General features: G+C 37.2%; 1 protein-coding gene across 1 annotated transcript in view; it reads right to left on the minus strand.

Moving 5' to 3' along the window:
- Nucleotides 1-22,086, minus strand: part of BANK1 (B cell scaffold protein with ankyrin repeats 1) — a 309,952-nt gene that overhangs the window by 200,006 nt on the left and 87,860 nt on the right. Inside the window, exons 5-6 of the mRNA XM_047857595.1 lie at nt 19,864-20,002; nt 10,522-10,661 (exon numbers count right to left, since the gene is read on the minus strand). Of these exons, the coding sequence (XP_047713551.1) occupies nt 10,522-10,661; nt 19,864-20,002 (279 nt within the window). The remainder of the gene's footprint in view (nt 1-10,521; nt 10,662-19,863; nt 20,003-22,086) is intronic.

A 22,086-nucleotide genomic window follows, 5' to 3' on the forward strand; every position in this document is an offset into this window, starting at 1 on the left:
CACTCTAACATATAAAGGGAGACTGATAAGACTAGTGACAGACCTATCTACTGAAACTTGGCAGGCCAGAAAGGAATGGCAGGAAATCTTCAATGTGATGAACAGAAAAAATATGCAGCTGAGAATCCTTTATCCAGCAAGTCTGTCATTCAGCATAGGAGAGATAAAGGTTTTCCCAAACAAACAAAAAAAAAACACTGAAGGAATTCATCACCACTAAACCAGCCCTACAAAAGATCCTAAGGGGGATTCTGTGAGTGAAATGTTAAAAGGACGACAAAGTACCAGAAACATCACTACAAGCATGAAACCTACAGACATCACAATGACTCTAAACCCATATGTTTCTATAATAACACTGAATGTCAATGGAATAAATGCTCCAACCAAAATACATAGGGAATCAGAATGGATACAAAAACAAGACCCATCTATTTGCTGTCTACAAGAGACTCATTTTAGACCTGAGGACACCTTCAGATTGAAAATGAGGGAATGGAGAACTATCCATCATGCTACTGGAAGTCAAAAGAAAGCTGGAGTAGCCATACTTATATCAGACAAACCAGACTTTAAATTAAAGGCTATAACAAGAGATGAAGAAGGGCATTATATAATAATTACAGGGTCTATCCATCAGGAAGAGCTAACAATTATAAATGTCTATGTGCCGAATATGGGAGCCCTAAATATAGAAAACAATTAATCACAGACATAAGCAACCTTATTGATAAGAATGTGGTAATTGCAGGGACTTTAATACTTCACTTACAGAAATGGATAGATCATCTAACACACAGTCAATAAAGAAACAAGGGCCCTGAATGATACATTGGATCAGATGGACTTGACAGATATATTTAGAACTCTGCATCCCAAAGCAACAGAATATGCTTTCTTCTCGAGTGCACATGGAAGATTCTCCAAGATAAATCACATACTGGGTCACAAAACAGCCCTTCATAAGTACACAAGGATTGAGATCATACCATGCACACTTTCAGACCGCAATGCTATGAAGCTTGAAATCAACCACAGGAAAAAGTCTGGAAAACCTCCAAAAGCATGGAGGTTAAAGAACACCCTACTAAAGAATGAATGGGTCAACCAGGCAATTAGAGAAGAAATTTAAAAATATATGGAAACAAATGAAAATGAAAATGCAACAATCCAAACGTTTTGGGATGCAGCGAAGCCAGTCCTGAGAGGAAAATACATTGCAATCCAGGCCTATCTCAAGAAACAAGAAAAATCCCAAATACAAAATCTAACAACACACCTAAAGGAACTAGAAGCAGAACAGCAAAGACACCCCAAACCCAGCAGAAGAAGAGAAATAATAAAGATCAGAGCAGAAATAAACAATATAGAATCTAAAAAAAAAATCTGTAGAGCAGATCAATGAAACAAAGAGTTGGTTTTTTGAAAAGATAAACAAAATTGATAAACCTCTAGCCAGGCTTCTCAAAAAGAAAAGGGAGATGACCCAAATAGAAAAACTCATGAATGAAAATGGAATTATGACAACCAATCCCTCAGAAATACAAGCAATTATCAGGGAATACTATGAAAAATTATATGCCAACAAACTGGATGACCTGGAAGAAATGGACAAATTCCCAAGCACCCACACACTTCCAAAACTCAAATGGGAAGAAATAGAAAACTTGAACAGACCCATAACCTGCAAAGAAATTGAATCGGTTATCAAAAATCTCCCAACAAATAAGAGTCCAGGACCAGATGGCTTCCCAGGGGAGTTCTACCAGACGTTTAAAGCAGAGATAATACCTATCTTTCTCAAGCTGTTCCAAAAAATAGAAAGGGAAGGAAAACTTCCACACTCATTCTATGAAGCCAGCATTATTTTTATTCCTAAACCAGACAGAGACCCAGTAAAAAAAGAACTACAGGCCAATATCCCTGATGAATATGGATGCAAAAATTCTCAATAAGATACTAGCAAATCAAATTCAACAGCATATAAAAAGAATTATTCACCGTGATCAAGTTGGATGCACTCCTGGGCTGCAGGGCTGCTTCAACATTAGCAAATCAATCAATGTGATACATCACATCAATAAAAGAAAAGATGGGGCGCCTGGGTGGCGCAGTCGGTTAAGCATCCGACTTCAGCCAGGTCACGATCTCGTGGTCCGTGAGTTCAAGCCCCGCGTCAGGCTCTGGGCTGATGGCTCAGAGCCTGGAGCCTGTTTCCGATTCTGTGTCTCCCTCTCTCTCTGCCCCTCCCCCGTTCATGCTCTGTCTCTCTCTGTCCCAAAAATAAATAAACGTTGAAAAAAAAAATAAATAAAAGAAAAGGTAAGAACCATATGATCCTGACAATTGAGGCAGAAAAAGCATTTGACAAAATTCAGCATCCTTTCTTAATAAAAACCCTCGGGAAAGTAGGAATAGAAGGAACATACTTAAACATCATAAAAGCCATTTACCAAAATCCCACAGCTAATATCATCCTCAATGGGGAAAAAGTAAGAGCTTTCCCCCTGAGATCAGGAACACAACAGGGATGTCCACTCTCACTGCTGTTGTTTAACATAGTGTTGGAAGTGCTAGCATCAGCAAGCAGACAGCAAAAGGAAATCAAAGGCATCAAAATTGGCAAAGATGAAGTCAAGCTTTCACGTTTTGCAGATGACATGATATTATACATGGAAAACCCGACAGACTCCACCAAAAGTCTGCTAGAACTGATACATGAATTCAGCAAAGTCGCAGGATACAAAATCAATGTACAGAAATCAGTGCATTCTTACACACTAATAACGAAGCAACAGAGAGACAAATAAAGAAACTGATCCCATTCACAACTGCACCAGGAAGGATAAAATACCTAGGAATAAACCTAACCAAATATGTAAAAGATCTGTATGCTGAAAACTATAGAAAGCTTATGAACGAAATTGAAGAATATATAAAGAAATGGAAAAACATTCCATGCTCATGGGTTGGAAGAATAAATATTGTCAAAATGTCAATACTACCCAAAGCTATCTACACATTCAATGCAATCCCAATCAAAATTGCACCAGCATTCTTCTCGAAACTAGAACAAGCAATCCTAAAATTTGTAAGGAACCACAAAAGACCCCAAATAGGCAATGTAATTTTGAAGAAGACCAAAGTGGGAGGCATCACAATCCCAGACTTTAGCCTCTACTACAAAGCTGTAATCACCAAGACAGCATGGTATTGGCACAAAAACAGACACATAGACCAATGGAATAGAATAGAAACCCCAGAATTAGACCCACAGATGCATGGCCAACTAATCTTTGACAAAGCAGGGAAGAATATCCAATGGAAAAAAGACAGTCTCTTTAACAAATGGTGCTGGGAGGACTGGACAGCAACATGCAGAAGAATGAAACTAGACCACTTTCCTACCCCATTCACAAAAATAAACTCAAAATGGATAAAGGACCTGAATGTGAGACAGGAAACCATCAAAACACTAGAAGAGAAAGCAGGAAAAAAACCTCTCTGACCTCAGCCGCAGCAATTTCTTACTTGACACATCCCCCAAAGCAAGGGAATTAAAAACAAAAATGAACTATTGGGACCTCATGAAGATAAAAAGCTTCTGCACTGCAAAGGAAACAATCAACAAAACTAAAAGGCAACCAACGGAATGGGAAAAGATATTTGCAAATGACATATCAGACAAAGGGCTAGTATCCAAAATCTATGAAGAGCTCACCAAACTCCACACCCGAAAAACAAATAATCCGGAGAAGAAATGGGCAGAAAAGATGAATAGACACTTCTCTAAAGAAGACATCCAGATGGCCAACAGGCACATGAAAAGATGCTCAATGTTGCTCCTCATCAGGGAAATACAAATCAAAACCACACTCAGATACCACCTCACGCCAGTCACAGTGGCCAAAATGAACAAATCAGGAGACTATAGATGCTGGTGAGGATGTGGAGAAACAGGGAACCCTCTTGCACTGTTGGTGGGAATGCAAACTGGTGCAGCCATTCTGGAAAACAGTGTGGAGGTTCCTCAAAAATTAAAAATGGATCTACCCTATGACCCAGCAATAGCACTGCTAGGAATTTACCCAAGGGATACAGGAGTACTGATGCATAGGGGCACTTGTACCCCTATGTTTATAGCAGCACTTTCAACAATAGCCAAACTATGGAAAGAGCCTAAATGTCCATCAACTGATGAATGGATAGAGAAATTGTGGTTTATATACACAATGGAATACTACTTGGCAATGAGAAAGAATGAAATATGGCCTTTTGTAGCAACGTGGATGGAACTGGAGAGTGTTATGCTAAGTGAAATAAGTCATAGAGAGAAAGACAGATACCATGTTTTCACTCTTATGTGGATCCTGAGAAACTTAACAGAAGACCATGGGGGAGGGGAAGAAAAAAAAAGTTAGAGAGGGAGGGAGCCAAACCATAAGAGACTCTTAAAAACTGAGAACAAACTGAGGGTGGATGCAGGGTGGGAAGGTGGGGAGGGTGGGTGATGGGTATTGAGGAGGGCACCTGTTGGGATGAGCACTGGGTGTTGTATGGAAACCAGTCTGACAATAAATTTCATATTGAAAAATAAATAAATAAATAAATAAATAAATAAATAAATAAATAAAAATTAATAGATTAAAAAAAGACAATTACAGAGAACTAAAATTATGTTGTATTACTGGCTAAGTACCTGTACCCAGAAATATTTATTTTTTCCCCTACATCAGCTGCTATGTCTGCTGTTAAAGTTAACCAATTTGTTTTTTCCTAAATAAGTGGATGAGGGTACTAAGTGGTATGTTCCTATTTGACTCAATGGTACCTGGGGTGACTATTACTGTTTACGTCTGAACTACTCTAATAAGGCATCATTAACCACTGCTTATTCGTTACCACAGGTGGAGACATGGCACAAAGGAAATGTCACTTATTTTATCAGTAAAATACCAAGCTTCAATAGATATGACTTATTTTTACTGATCCATTCTAATTAAGGGTATAAACAATATGAAAAATGAATCTAGAAATAAGTGTCCAAATTGCATTTTATTTTTTCTTTCCATATTCATTTCAAATATCCCATCAGAAATATGAAACAAGTAATAAAGGTGATAAGAGATAGATGAAATTCAAATCACTTCCTTCTTGGCAGGGAAAATTAGGAAGAAGTACAAATAAAGTGAAATAAAGGCTACATGGAGAATACACATATTTGCAAGTCAATTCTCTGATAAGAGTGGTCATAATTCCTAATTTAAGTATTTTTTTTCTTGGCATAATATTATGGAATACGTGAGTCAGAAGTGGCCTTGAAGATCATATATTCTAGCTTCCTCTATTGTACACAGGAGGAAATTTCTTTCACACCAAGGAAAATGAGCTCTCATGAACTGATTGCTGATTCAGTTAAAGAATCTAACTCCTGCTCCTGCCCCATCTAGAACTCATTCTCCTATGCTATGATGCCACGTTCCGGGAAAGGAAAAGAAACAATAACATGAAGCTTTTTGAAAGAGAGATAAAATCTTGGGCATTTTTTGAGTAGCAAACATTTCCTTAATATCCAAGAGAAAGGAAGCCTGGAATCTGGAATCCTATAGCTGTTAAAAGTCTGTAATGAACGGCATTAGCAACATAGACTTCACACTGAGGTAGAACATGAAGACAAGCTTACAGCACACATTCTTCATTTTTCTAGTATCATGGGCCTCTGAGAGTTCTTCGCTTTGGTAGGTATCAGATTCATTTATTCAATTTGAGAAATAAATAACAGTGTATTTCAAGAGGACAGTTGTCATTCCCCATCTCATCGTTGATAGTCCTATCCTATAGTTCTCCACTTATTTCTTCAAAGAGCACCAGAAGAAGAAGCAAGTACTTGTGTTTTCCCATTTTTGTCTCATGGTGTCTCGTGTCAGGAACTAATTGTGCGAAAGTAACGGGGTATGCAAAGATGAAAAACACAATGTCCATGCCTTAAAGGAGGAGAGGAGGAATAGCAGAATACGTGCTAAGAGCGAGCAATCCTGAGGGGCTAAAATGGTGGGAGTCATGGAGAGAATTAAGAAGACATGGAGGGAGGGGCACCTGGGTGGCGCAGTCGGTTAAGCATCCGACTTCAGCCAGGTCACGATCTCGCGGTCCGTGAGTTCGAGCCCCGCGTCAGGCTCTGGGCTGATGGCTCAGAGCCTGGAGCCTGTTTCCGATTCTGTGTCTCCCTCTCTCTCTGCCCCTCCCCCGTTCGTGCTCTGTCTCTCTCTGTCCCAAAAATAAATAAACGTTGAAAAAAAATTTTAAAAAGAAGACATGGAGGGTATGCTGTGGTAAGAGGCGATGGGCAGTAAGATTTGTGACTCTGCAGCCTTGTGTGCCATTCAGGGGAGTGTGGACCCTATCCAGTGAGTCACTGAAAGTCTGAAGCAAAGGAGGTCTTAGAGAACACTGGCACTGTGGTGAAGTATACTTTAGAGACCAGATGCATTTGCACCTCTTATCAACAGGAGCTGATGAAAAGAGGAAGGAAGGTGTCCACTAGTCTTTCCAGGGAGACAAGGACCGAGAAATAATTACTGAAAGGCCCTGGGAAGAATCTCCCGGAGAATTCTTTAAGGGAGAGTCCTGCTAACACTTGAACTTAACCTTGTGAAAAAACTAACCTTTAAGAGAACTATTCATAACTAGGAAATTCCTCATTATATGAGAGTTTTCTATGTCTTCCCTGTGTGTCCCTCATCCTACTGTAGCTGGCTTCATACTGTATTAAATATTTGCAGGCAGCAAACCAAAGATTGAATCATATATACAATTTAATAAAAACTCGAAATGAGGTGTACCTAACATGAAGACAAAAATAAGATTTCAATAAATATAAAGCAACCCATGCAAAGTGATCAACACATGAAACACAAGGATATTTTACCAACAAGAAGTACAACTAAGGAGAGTTATGTGGTATCATTTCAAAACCTCTTTTAATGAATACGATGCTAACACTTTGATCAATAATTGCTATGTTCTTTCAGCATTTTGACCTAATTTGGTTTCTTATATTGTATCTAGTTGTTCCTATGTGAAGTTAACTTTATGGTTGTCCCCAGACAGTTCTGTAAATAGGATGAAAATCTCAAAGGTTTTAATTATCTCAGTTAAATAGGAGTTACTAGTATTTCTAACATTAGCACTTGAATTCTAATTATCTTCCCAAGGTGGGCTTTGGATTTTCTCATTTTTTCATTCGATCTCTCTTCAACTTTTTATTTTGGGTAATGCTCTGGAAATTGCACCTTTATGAGGCTACGTGCTGGGATTTAATATCTATCCAAAAAAGATAAATGATTTAGGAAGCAGTTAGATAACTAAGCTGATTTAGGTAAAGTATTCAAAATTTAATGGACATCATTAAAAATAAACTAAGTAAATCAAATTCCTTATCATTTCTTTTCTCAAATTCACAGAATGGTCATTTTGCTATATGCCCAACAGCTCTTAAATGATAATATAAAGTCTCCTATTATAAATTCTAGGATTACTGAAAAATAAAACTCACAGACTTCTTCTTATTATTTCTTCCTTCAAATTCACAGAGTGTTCACATTATTATATTCCTAATAGCTTTTAAATGATTATAGGAAGTATCTCACTACTAATTTTTAAGATTACTTAAATCACATCTGCCATTAAAATTTATAGGAAAACTGAGGATGTTTCTTACAATATTCTACTTCGGCTAAGTAGATAAGATACTGAAAAAACTGAAATCTGCTGGTATATGTTCTTACAAATACACAATAACTACAGTGAATAAAATTACAATGTATGTTGTTCTTTGAATAGAGATGTTCAGTAGACTATTTGCAAAATATTCAAATTTCCTAATTTAGTGACAGAGTAGTGAGCATATGAAAGAAACAATTACTGTAATGTTCTATGCTGGATTGGAAAAGCAAAGCTTTTGTACAATTAAAAAAATATGATCTACTTGGGAACAAAGCCAAACGTCAAAAGGGAAATCCAAATGCCTGCAAAGCACAGGGTGGGCTAGGCCACCTCTTTTGAGGCCAAACAATTCTAAAACACACCAAGGAAATGACCCTGTATTTCTTTCTTCTTCATTAAGGGTGGAGTCTGCCTTTCACTGTCTCTGACTTCATAAAAGGGATAACTCAGGTTATCAGTGGACTGGAGAATTCCATGCCATATTTAGTCTAAGATTTGATGGAGGCTAACTGAATTGCAGCCTTGTCCTTCCTTCAGGCCTGGGATAGTACACTTCAGTCCAGTCCGAAATCTCTAACTCAGAATTTGTTTGCTCCAAATTCCACAACAGGTCTCGGTCCCCTGATGACAGTAGCAAAACTCATAAGGCGGTCTTAAGTTGTGTAGATTAAACTTAATCTTTCGGCGTCTCTTCTTACCATGCTGTGGTCTGCTGTCACCAAGATAGAATAATTCTTCCTTTCAGTACTCACTTAGGTTCCAAGTGGCTCTCTTCTGATAGGAAAAGCCTGAATCAAGCTGTGGCTGTCTAGCATCCTTCCTTTCACTAAGCTACCAGGAATAGGTAAAGAGGAGAATCCTAAAATGTAACCATAATCTTTTCTCACCTCTCATTTCGGATGCTGAGGGTTAAAAGGGAATAGTATTTTCCAGTTATCTGAAAACTATGCAAAACAGTTTTTATTCACTCAAAGCTGTAGAACAATCTATGACTTGGCATATTAGAGCATTCTGAAAAACTATCCTAGAGTCATGAATCATATTTAATTTTCTTGTGTACAAAATGTTTTCTCCTCCCCCAACGGCAAAACCAAGGGATGTGTTTGGAGAGTTCCTTTACTTCTATGCTGACTCCAAAAATGTGTTTGGAGAGTTCCTTTACTTCTATGCTGACTGAAATATTAATAATGAAATGTATCACTTTTATTAATCCTTTTGTAATGAATGGATGTTTTAAAGTGGAAGACAGGGAGACTTTTCACAATAAAATGAAACAATCCATATTTCAAGCTATTACTTTTGTTCTTGCTTTGCAATGACAATATAGACATTTTATCAAATGTCCTCAGACTCGCCAGTTTGACAAATGGTATTTCACTCCTTGTCCTTCTCTAAGACATTTTTACCTTTGCCATTGATCTAACAGAAAAATGTGTCACAAGTAAATAACAAAGCCTCCCATTGCAAACTAGTTTAAACATATAATAAGGCTTCATGACAATCTGCCAACCACACTATCATTGATGGTTTTGTTACAGAGTGTTCCGCGGTAACTTTGAAGATCTCGCTGTTCAGTTACCCCTTTTTCCACCTTCACTCTCTCCATTCACTGCCAAAAACCCAAGGTGATAAATATGGTTATAATCTAATTATCAGGTACTATAAAAATGACATTTATTTCACTCTGAAAATTTGATGGGATAAGCACATAAAGGATAAATGTTCCACATTAAACAAACTTTCTCTCTATTGAAAGTGGGTCAAGTAACAAAAACCAAACAAAAAAAAATACAGAAATTAAACCAATGGCTTAAGACGAATCAAAATGCAATTGTTCCATTCCACATCCATGGGGACATTGGCAGCATCTACATTCACTGGAGAATGTCTCAAACCAGGGCCTTTTGAGACTAGAAACTCCTCACCAAATCCTCATTGTTCAGTAATGCTTTGTCACACTGGAGAAAGAACCTGGGGCTTGAAAATGACTCTTTGCATACTTCCCTGAAAATTTTAACAGTTCTGGAATTCCTAATAGACACTGTCAATTTAAAGCAGTAATTTTCGGGGTGCCTGAGTGGCTCAGTTGGTTAAGCGTCTGACTTCAGCTCAGGTCACAATCTCACAGTCTGTGAGTTCGAGCCGCGCGTCGAGCTCTGTGCTGACAGCTCAAAGCCTGGAGCCTGCTTCAGATTCTGTGTCTCCCTCTCTCTCTGCCCCTTCCCCGCTCATGCTCTGTCTCTCTCTGTCTCAAAAATTAATAAAAACATTAAAAAAATAAAGCAGTAATTTTCACTATCAGGTAACAGTAATAAATGAAACTAAGAAAAATATACACCGGGCTTGGAAGTTTCCACGTGAAAATAACAATTCTTAGATTAATGCCATATGCTCTCTTTCTTGGTTTGTCTTACTCCTTAACCTCAAAGCATCAGATGATCGTACTTTTGCTTTGTACTGTCTTGATCTGGATCGAGAGGTTATTCATTTCTTAATAGTTTGCTCTAACCCTTCTGTCTTTCTTTATCTGCTCTGTGACAGCTTTAAAGTGAGCCCATCACAAAAGCGAGTTTGTAATGGACAACCTGTCTCCCAGTGACATTATCTAGAATGACTTGAGTTAAGCAAACTAATTCATCTGCATCTCTGCACCACAGAAGTCCGTTTCTTCCCTTCCTATCAAGCCATAATTCATTCGTATTCAACCAATATTCAGACTTTATACCAAAGCATGCATACTGTTATCCAGCATTGGCCCTTCAGTTTATTAGCAATTTCATGCAAAGATCAACTTACCTGGCGCACACCATCTCCTGGACTTGCCACTCCCAATAGGTATTCCACAGCCTTTGCACTTGTAGAGTACTTAATCTCTGTTGTGGCCTTAATGACTCCATCACAGTAGATGTGGACATTGACAGACCCAGCAGGAAAATCTTAAAAATGCAAACAAGAGTTAGGAGCTGAGTATATAATGCATGTATCATAGTATTACATCTTGCAGAGAATATGAAGGAATCTTTAAGAATTCATAACAATTTAGGGCGCCTGGGTGGCTTAGCCAGTTGAGCGTCCGACTTTGGCTCAGGTCATGATCTTGCAGTCTGTGAGTTCAAGCCCTATGTCAGGCTCTGTGCTGACAGCTCAGAGCCTGGAGCCTGCTTCGGATTCTGTGTCTCCCTCTCTCTCTGCCCCTCCCCCGCTCATGCTCTGTGTCTCTCTCTGTCAAAAATAAACATTAAAAAAAAAGAATTCATAACAATTTTACTAACTTCTGACACTAAATGTTTTCTTTTTATCCTTAGTACCCACAGAATATAATGTACAATTTTAGACTTAATTAAATAAAACCTTATAGAATCTGAACACATGCTAAAATTATGGCAAAAGCAAAGCCCTAAATCTTTTCTCTCTACTACTAACACTCTCTTTTGGCGTAATCTGTAATTATGTTTACATAATACTTCAGAATTTAGGATGGTACAACAATTCATTAAAAGTTGTGTATCTGTTAATAATCTCATGAAGAAAATTCTCATTAATTATAGACAAATTTCTCAAAATTGTATTTGGAAGGAGAAAGGGTAGAATCAATTGAAACTATAGAACTTTTATGCAAGTGGTTACAGTAAAAAAAAAAAACACCTTTGGGAAGGCAACAAGGTTTAATATCCTGCTATTTAAGTACTATTTATACTACACATTCATCAAAACGCTTTTTGTGGACAAGTTGTTAAAGTGACTGATATACTGCCTTGTGAATTCTGCATTAACATACCAACACAGCTAAAGTTTCCTAAGAATGTTGGGCTCACTAGGAAAGAGTACCAATAAACAATCATTTCAGTAAATAAAGTTATTTTATTATAACAAAAATAAACAAAATTAAGCCTAACTTTAATCTATTTATAGAACATACTTTAAAAACTCTGACTACCTGTCATGGAGATATTTCCCAAATAGTCCTGGAAAATTGTCACCCAGACATTTGGGGTTTGGAAAATAAGCTATTAAGTACAAGACCAAAAATGCCTATTCTCTAACCTTAGCCACCTGATGAGGTTTTGAATATTTAAAAGTTTCTAAGGTTTAAGCATTAATTTTACTTTATCTCCTGAAGAGATTAAAGGGCCTCTTACAATTTTGCTCAGAGAGATTTAAAGCCAACAAAAGCAATCTTAAGCTTAACTAGATCAAGAGGCTGTAATATTCTCTTCCCATATTGCTTGACTAGACACCTCACTTGTATTATACAGAAACTATGTGTATAAAAGTCCTCTCTTCCCAAAGTAAGTATCCATCCAGTAGATAATGTAAGAGAAAATGCAACAAAACCTGAAAGTGATAACATATATCTCATCAGCTGAAGTTGCCCACATCTGGTAAAGAGGGTTCTGGAGTTACTGAAGTCGAATGAAATCAATTTTGGTAGATTTCAGGAAGATGATTTGGAAAGAAGATACGGATTTTGTCACTCAGAAAAAAGATTAGAGTTTACAATGGGGTGTTAACCTTCTGAAAGAAAGTCAAGTGATGAATCATGAGAAATACATGATAAGAAGATTTGCTTGGTAGTCCTTTGATAAAGGATACTTAAAATATTCTAATTTCTTTAAACTCTAACATGAAAGCAAATGAACTGATTTATTCTTGATTATCTTGTACCATTAGTTCTATTGATTTTAGAATAATCTTCCCGAGAGACAGATGTCCTTTGAAGTACTGTCTTTGCTTATTTATTTTCTTATCTATTGAACGTCAGTTATTAAATCAAGACCTTGGAGGATTCCTTATGGATTCATCTGATTGGGAGGCCTTCCCTAAATATGTGTTATTGAATTGGCCTTTCGTCAATAGCACCCTGTACCACCTGAGCATTATTTTACTTTGACTATAGTCATTATGATATCTACATTTTATAGCTCTTTAATAAAAATACAGGCAATTAATTTAAGGACTCAGAAGAGAAGGAAAGTGAATCCTGCTGTTTGCTATCTAGGCTAAAGTAGGGAAGTAACATTTAATACATTTAATATAGGTCAGAGATCACTAAACTAAGTGAGGGTACTGGAGTCAGCTGTGAAGAGGAGAAAAAGGCTTATAGTGGAAGAAGATGGAATTCCTTGCTCATATCAAACATAGATAAACAAGAAAGCAAACTTACAAAGGAGCAATGGTAAAAAAAGGAATTCTATTCAAATTTCACATCTTGCCATTCAAGAGTCTTTGTCAACCTGCACTGTCTCTTTAAGTGGTCTGTCCTTCCAGATGAGGGACTGAAGCAATTTATGGAAAATATAAAGTATTTTTGAATAGTCAGAACTACATTCACTAATTCCATAAAAATACATATTTCACAAATCCAACAATTTAAGAGATTTTCTTTCTGTATTTCCATTGCCTGAGAAGCTGTGTTCCTTTATGAACCAATTTTTGCCTTTTATCACATGGTAAACCTTAAATGAACCTACCTAATGTTTCTATGGGAACTGAGATCAATATGGATTTCTTTTGATTAGAACACTATTTAATTTTTTTATTTTTTCATTAAAAAATTTTTTTAACATTTATTCATTTTTGAGAGGCAGAGCACAAGCAGGGGAGGGGCAGAGAGAGAGGGAGACAGAATCTGAAGCAGGCTCCAGGCTCTGAGCTGTCAGCACAGAGCCCGACGTGGGGCTGGAACCTCTGAACCGTGAGATGGTGACCTGAGCCAGAGTCGGATGCTCAACCGACTGAGCCACCCAGGTGCCCCAGAACACTACTCATAAATAAATATCGGTGGCTTTAAAACTTTGGTCTGCCTAAATATTGGTATATTTAATATATGTTAAAATTGTCCCCCTCAATTATGATACTTAGAAAAATTTCTTATCAATTGTTGTTATTTTTCTAAGCAGGTTCAGTGTAATATTTGGCACATCTTAAAGTATTTTTCATGCTCTTTTAATGAATTATGAAGTTATAATTTACGTTAACCAGAATAGTTTCTTAATTAATAAAGACATTCAGTATCTTTGTAGATATTTTTACATTCCTCTCAACTTTTAATTGGTTGTCCCCCTGCTGTGTAAAATATTTTTCTGGCTGACCTGCAGGTACCAGAGGAATACCTCTTCCTTCTGAGTAAACATTAGTTAATATTTCTAGTTTAAAGATGTCGCATGTATTTTTATAACTTCTGGCATAAGCTGAGACTAATTCAAGTTCCTGAGTAACTTCAAATTCCTTTAGCGCAAAACAGTTCCTGTCAGTGACAAACCTGTGGATACCATTAGAAAGGTGTGTCTTTTAGAAAATGAAGTAATTAGAAGTGTATGAAGTTATTAAGCTGAAAGGAAAAAAGAACACAAAATTAGAGGATATTTTCTCAAATAAAAAAATCAGGTTAAGATGTGCAAGTGTGTCAGAAGGGAAAGATGCCATTTAGAAAAAGAGCACTTAAGATTTCTTCACTGGTTAGCATATTTGTATTTAACATAATTTTCTTTTTTCTGAATTGCTACCAAGTTAGAAAGAAATATACATATAAAAAGAACATTAATAAGGCAAAGGGTTGGGTTGGGTGGTGAAAGATCTGAGAGTTCTGAGCACTGCAGGTAGGTCTCAGAGTATGTGACATGCCTTAGTGTTCAGAGTATTATTTCTCTCTCTCTCTCTCTCTCTCTCTCTCTCTCTCACACACACACACACACACACACACACACACACACACACCCTTAAAATGACTAAGAGGAAGTATCCAAAGGAAGGATAATCGTTGGTTTTAAGAGGTACCATTCTCTAAAAGAGAATTCTAGTTGTCTATCTCAAAGTCTATTTATTCTCTTCCTTTTAGAAACAGAATCCTGATTTTTTTTTTCTTGCTGGGCACATTGCTATCCAACTCAAAAGACTAGATTTTCTATTTTTCCTTTCAGCTAGATGTGACTTTGGGATTAACTTCTGAATAATGTGATATAAGCATATGTGTCTTACAGAAAGCTCCTTTATTTAATGAGGTCTTCTTTATCCCAGTGCTGTGTTGATACACTGACTCTCCAAAAAGAAAATTAAAAAACCCTGATTTATGGTTTTTGCCAATTTCTGTGGTGTATATACTTCCACCATGGCTGATTTCAAGTAACCAAAGTGTGATGGACTGAATTGTGTCCCCCAATCCCTCAATTCATATGTTGAAGCCCTAACTCCCAAGGTATTTAGAAATAAGGCCTTTAATAAGATAATTAAGGTTAAATTGAGGTCATAAGGGTATGGCCCTTATCTGATAGGGCTGGTCTCCTTATAAGAAGAGGAAGAGACACCAGAAGTGCCTGTGCACAGAGGAAAGGCCATATGAGGACAGAGCAAGAAGGTAGCCAACTACAAGCTAAGAAAAGAGGTCTTGCCAGAAACCCAAATTTTTGCCCCTTGAGCTTAGGTTTCCAGCCTCCAGAAATAAATTTCTGTTGTTTAAGCCACCCAGTCTGTGGTATTTTACCATGGCAGCCAGGGAAGACTAATAGTCAAGATAATGTCACCGAATATGAAGTAGAGAAGAGATGCACAGAATTGGCTTTTGAATCCAATATGAGATGGTGTTAGCACACCACTGCTTTATCAGATTGCTCAAAATTTGAGAGTGACAGTAAGGGCCGTAGAAGTCATCTTACTTCATGATGATTATGGCTATACTCTAGGGACTATGGAAGGTTGACTAGAAATAAGTCTGCTCTGGGACAATATTGTCAAGCTGCCTTACCAGCCCTCAATACCAGCCAGATTCAGTACATGAAGCTCTGGGTATTACACAAGAGAATATTTATGGAGAACAAACCACATTTTGAGCCACATGACTGATTGAATCATGAACCAGGGGATCAGAAATCAAATCACATGAGTCATTTTTCTACACTGGAAAGAGACTGGAAAGATGGACACCATCTCTGAACTTGATACATCAATAATGGGGAAGGATCCCTGGTGTGTTTCCACTTTACTTTTAGATCCTTCTTCCATCTTAACTTGGTATTCAAAGAAGTACAGGAAAAGAAAATTGAGACTTAAATCTGTATAGACTCTTATTAGATGGTGTGGGATACTGATTGAGATCTTTCCTGCCTCTGGAAATCACCAATAGTTCAGGGATTATATATATGAGATGATATAGAATTAGGAGCTCCCTTGAACATGATTCCTCAAGGGTGAGGGGGAAACAAACAGATCTGGTGACTTTCATATCAAGGGATATAAACAGAGGACTAGGAGAAGAGTATAATATGAAGAATACAATACTTAGAGAGAAAGACGGTTCCCTTGAATTTTCAAATGTTTTATCACACTCTGTCCAGAAGCTGAGGGTGAGTTACTCCAGAAAAGCCATTCCCTATGTTTAAGGGAATTGCTAGAGGAAGAGATTGACACCTTATTCCTCAGTTGGATGTATGTTTAAGTGTTTGTTGTCTTACATCTTATCTCCCTTATTTCCAAATGTACTATAAGTGAGTATTTGGAATGTAATTAGAGCAGTTATTTTATCAACAAGGAAACTGAGGCACAACTGAGAATTGTCTAAAGTTACCCAGTAAATGGCTCAACACAAAATAAAAACAGCTCCTTGGCCACTGAAGATTCTGGACAAATCACTAGCCTTTAAGAGCATGCTGGACACTTTCTCTTATTTTATAATTGGTGTAGGGAAAAAAGAACTCAATTGTACTGTGCTGTTCAGTGCTGTTCAATGGAACTTTCTAAGAGGATGGATATGTTCTAATGAAGCACTTGAACTATGGGTAGTGCAACTAAGGGAATTCATTTTAGATTTCATTTAATTGTAATAAAGTTTATATAACTAGTTGTGGCTAGTGGCTACCATATTGGCCAGCACAGCTACAAAGCATAGTTTCTCCACCTGTGGCCTGTGACCCACTTTATGAACGGTGAATTACCATTTAATTCACGACGTCAATTAATTTGGTTTTGACTAGCAATGAAGTAAACGAAAAGAAATAGAATTTCTATCTCTCTATTTACATTACCCCTATGCTCTTGCATGTTGTTCACTTTTGCAATATAATCCTTAACATATTAATCATAGTTATTTAAAATTCTCTGTCTGATAACGCCAAAATCCATCATCCATGTCACATCTAAGTCTGGCCTAATATTTGCTTTATTTCTTTAGACTATGTTTTTTTTTGTTACTTTTTGGCATGTCTTGTAATTTCTTGTTGAAACCCAGACATGGTGTGTTGGGTATAAGAACTGAGGAGGTGAGCATGCAGTGAAGACTTTATAAGAATATGGCTGGAAGGTGGGTTATATTTCATGTCTATTATAGCTGTCAATGCCAGAGGCTTCAAAGTCCTCTATTATCCTGGTTGTTGTCTTTCTTCTTGACCTTGTGCTTCCCTAACTACTCCTCCTCAGAAAGATCCTGCATCTTGCAGTACTTCCAACTGGAACCATCTCCATTATACTGAAACCCCTTTGTGGTGGTGGTCAGGTTGGGGGCAGTCGGAAGCATTCTAATCTTGCGATGAAGTCTTGGTCTTTAAGTGGGCTGATGTCTCTAGGCTGTGACCTTCACAAGTATTTCTGCTGTGGCAGAGTTTTCCTTCCCCACCCTAAGTGAGATAGAAAAGCTACAGGGGGTACAATGGGATAGATGTCCTTCCTCAGTGGGGATAAGGCACTGGTAAAGTGGTTTCCCCTAGAGAGTAGGCCTTTGTTATGAAGAATATACTGGAGTGGTTCACCATGATTATTCTCCTTCAGAGCTGTCAGAGCCTCTAGAAGATCTTCCCCAGATTTTCCTATGTGAACCTGGTGGTGGTGGGGTTCCTGGAAGGGAATCCCCCACAATTACGGGTGCTTCTTAAGACTGTAGCCACCAGGAGTTGCTTACTCTTGAACTGATCCACACTCCACCCCCAGCAATTCATCAAAATTACGATTTAAATGTGCCGACCAGTTTATGGCTCCAGTGACTTTTGCTCCAGCCAAGCAGATCTTGGGTGTCACTCTCTTGATTTACTTTCTCCTTCAGATTTTGGGAAACTTGTTCCCCCTGCAACCTTAGTTCTCTGACGAGTTCAAGAAAAGTCACTGATTTTCAGTTTGTTTAGCTTTTTCTTACGGTAGGAAAAGGAGTGACAATTTCCAAGTTCTTCACATGTCAGGGCTGAAACCATTACTCTAATGACGACTTTAATTTATTTATTTAAAAAAATTTTTTTAATGGTCATTTATTATTGAAAGTCAGAGAGTCAGAGCGTGAGCAGGGGAGGGGCAGAGGGAGACACAGAATCCAAAGCAGGCTCCAGGCTCTGAACTGTCAGCACAGAGCCTGACATAGGGCTTGAACTCACAGACCGTGAGATCGCGACCTGAGCTGAAGTCAGACGCTTAACTGACTGAGCCACCCAGGCGCCCATCTAATGACAACTTTTAAAACCTCTGTTTTAAGTATGTATTTCTGAATATGTACTGAGTTATGATGTAAAATGTAGTTCTTGCTAGGATTAAAAAAAATGTTAAGAAACAGTGGCACAAGGCAAAAAAAAAATAAGACTCTGGGCCATTTCTGCTGAGGTATGTCCCATCCATATTTCCATACACATTCATGGAACCATCCTATTTATTGCTAACTTTGGTAAAAGAAAAAAAAACCTATTAATTTATAAAACATACTAATTGAAAATAAGAATTGGAGAGGTTAAATAGCGTAACTGGTAAATAGTGTTTTATTTGTTTTTTACTACAAATTTGCTGTTCAACTACATGGACAGTATTATGGCCTGGTATCTTGGAAGATATAGACTATTAGGTTTCTGCTTTTCTGAAAAACATTTGAATTTTGACATAATTTATTCTTTGCACTGCTCTTAGTGCTAGGTAAACTGAATATATAATCTTAATGTGAATAATTTTATATGACACTTTGATTTGCTATTTGGGAAATATTATCTAAGTACTTCTTAATTTGCAATATTGATTTTCCTGTAGCAATTTTAGTCTAACTAGATTTAGTTTAAACTCAAAAACTAATTAGTTAGAAATTAATGTTAATTAAATCATTTTAAAATGTGGCATAAGGAAGTAGGGGGCTTTGGAAGAGAAAGAGAAGAGACAAAGTTCTTTCTCATCTCACTTCTGCATACCTTCATCCATCACAGGAACCAGTGTCTGAAACGTTTATAAAATGCTTGGTGTATAGTCCTTCCTTTCTATAATTCAACTCTCACCTAGGCTGTGCAAGGAAATCCATAGAGGGGACACATGCTTTGCATAGCACAATAGAAAAGGTTTGTAAGTGCTCTATAAATGGGCTTCATAATAGCTACATTCCAAAAGGAAAAAAAAAAAGTTCAGGATGTATTTGACACAGTATTTAATTTTAAATATTTTTACTACATTTCCAGATTCATAATAAGATTGTATATACTTTTGTACTTTAAAATATTTTACAAAGTTCATATCTATGAAGTTTTATAAGGTAATTTTATTCTCTGACTGTAAAAAGATATCATAAATTCAAAAACAAAGTAGTCCTACATTTGTATCAAAACATTCAGAAATTAATCTATTAAACTTTGATTTAAGTACAATATTGTGGCAGGTGTGGCTACTCCATCTGGAATTTTAAATCTGATACAATTTATCATGCTGCAAGCAAAGGTGGATAATAAAATGGTAAACCTCATAAATTAAATAAGGAAAAGATGGAGGATTGTATATAGAAATGGAACCATGATGATAAATAGTGAAAAAGAATGGCAAAAAAAAAAAAGTAAAAAGTTCATGAACGACAGCCCAAGGGTTCATTAATCCTATTATAATAAAGCAAACAATTTTAGTTCCATATTTAATGGCTGATGTATATTAAAGTGCTCTCTGCTGACATATTTAAAAATATGTGATATTGCTGACGGTCATTTCACCACATGTTACACAAGCTAATTTCTCATAATTTACACATTCATACTTTTGGGAATCCAGATTAATAATAACAACCTCGGGTATGTGAAAGCTAAACACAGGAAACACCTGCAGAACAATATTAGTTTCTGTAAGGAAGTGAAACCATTTATCATTAATTTATTGAAAGAAACTCAGGATGATGTTCTATATTTATTAATGCATAAAAAAATTTCTTACCTAAAGCTTCCATACACCAGACTGTCTTATTCCAACGGGTTGGCTGTGTTCTAACACATTTGCTATTTGATGTAAATTCAACCTCCACAGTATCACCAATGACTTCATCTCTCAAAATAATAAATATTTCACCAGGATTCTATAAGACAAAACATGTAACCCAATGAGGACCTTGAAAAAGTTTACATTAACCAAAGAACCCACTATATTTAATAACAACAAAGTCTGCACAGGATAATTATGTCTTCTAGCATGTCCTATCTTTTCAAACACGGTCAGAAATAAAATATGTAAATGTGATTCTCACCACATTTTAATTTTATCAACTTGGTGTCTATTGAATTCTCAACTTTTTCCCCAACCCCATCTTTTGCAACTGAAAAAAGTGAGGACACAGTTGCTTCCTTTTGGCCTTCACTCTTCCCTGTCCAAGAGGATCCCTATCTCGGAGTAAGGAGCATCACCTATAGACCTCCAGGGAGCTGTCATTTGCTAACCAAAGCTTTTTTTCCCCCCTGAATCCTTTTCCTTTGCCTTTCCAGAACTTAGTATATTCACCTATAAATGACAGGACTGAATAGGTATAGCTGTAAGATCTCTTAACATTTTAAATATGAGTTTTAATGTCCAATGTTTTAAATATCCAATAGTTTTAAATCTTACCTAATAGAGATTCGCTGGTTACTCTTTATGTGTGATGAGTATCTATGAAGGTTACTGACATGACTGAAGGTTATAAATCTAAAAGTTTCAAGATTTTATTAACGTCGAAAGCTAAATCTATGGATGTAAGTCAAAAGGAGTTATTGAAAACCATTCTGGGGAAAAAGCCAGAAAAAATAATTAGGGATAAAAAGATTGACATTAATACAGAGAAAAAGAAGGAATAAATATTTGCTGAATATCTATTTTATGCTGGGAATTATGTTAAGCACTTTTAATATAAAGATATTTCCTTTAATCCTAACCAAAACATACATACACACATATATACACTGAAACCAAAATGGAAGGCTATTAGTTTTCTTTTAAGAACAGGGTAGCTAATACAGAGAGTTACATTCTGAAGATTAATCAGAACTATCTAAATCACAATCTGTACTCTCCTTTACACTGTGCTCTTTGACCCTTCAGAATAACTAAAATGAAATATCATTTTTATGTTTATCTCAGGTATCACCTTCCAAATGCTTTCCTCAAAGTCAAACTAAATTTCAGTCCCTCGCAAAATAAACAGAAACCTCATTTATATACTCTTATAAAATTGTGTTTACCCAAAAGTCATTAACTTCAAAGTTCTCTTATTTAAAAGTTATCTGTGTATGCATATATCACCTGCTGATAAAACTTACAACTTTAACGCTCTGTACCAAAGACTTTCTACAAATATATTAATGTGGGGCGCCTGGGTGGCTCAGCTGGTGAAGCGCCATACCCTTCATTTCGCTCACTTCAGGATCTTAGGGTTTCAGAGTTCGAGCCCCATATCGGGCTCTATGTTGACAGTGTGGAGCTTGGGATTCTCTCTCTCTCTCTCTCTCTCTCTCTCTCTCTCTGTCTGCCTCTCTCTCTCTCTGCGCCTCTGTCTCTCTCTCTCTGCCTCTGTCTCTCTCTCTCTCTGCCCCTCCCCCCCCCAAAATAAATAAACAAACTTAAAAAAAATGTTGATGCCACAGAATTGGTTCAGCCTACATACTTCCACTGTGGCCATTTTTTCACCGGAGTCCGGTGCTCCCCAATATTTGTCTGCAGGATATTTTAAACTAAATTTCTCCTCATCGATTACATTGCAAATGGAGAAAAGATGTCACTATTCCACAGGACACACATTCTTGGCCTCACACATCCCGCATGTCAAGAATGCCTCCCTGTATTCTTCCCTATGCCACACCGAAGCACTGCCTCATGTGACCCCCGAGGTCAGGAATGTGAGCTCCTCCTGTTCGTCTCATCTACCACCTCCTCTTCACGGGGCCTCCTGTCTAGCTCAGTTTTTTAGTTCCTCTGTTGCTCACACCTGTCACCAAACCTTTCATGACTTCCTATTTATTTTGGCCCCGATCCCCAAGATCCTCTGCATCAAAGTTCTTCAGAGCTCCCTCTCGAGTTTCCACTGTGGCTTATTCAACTTTGGCCTCTCCCCTTCCAAAGTTAGTTTGCCTCAGCATCTTCTCCCAGTGTATTATTCTCATTCTCATTCTAATGAGTGCTCACACCCATTCT

The sequence above is a fragment of the Prionailurus viverrinus genome, chromosome B1, assembly GCF_022837055.1.
Source record: "Prionailurus viverrinus isolate Anna chromosome B1, UM_Priviv_1.0, whole genome shotgun sequence".
NCBI lineage: Eukaryota > Metazoa > Chordata > Mammalia > Carnivora > Felidae > Prionailurus > Prionailurus viverrinus.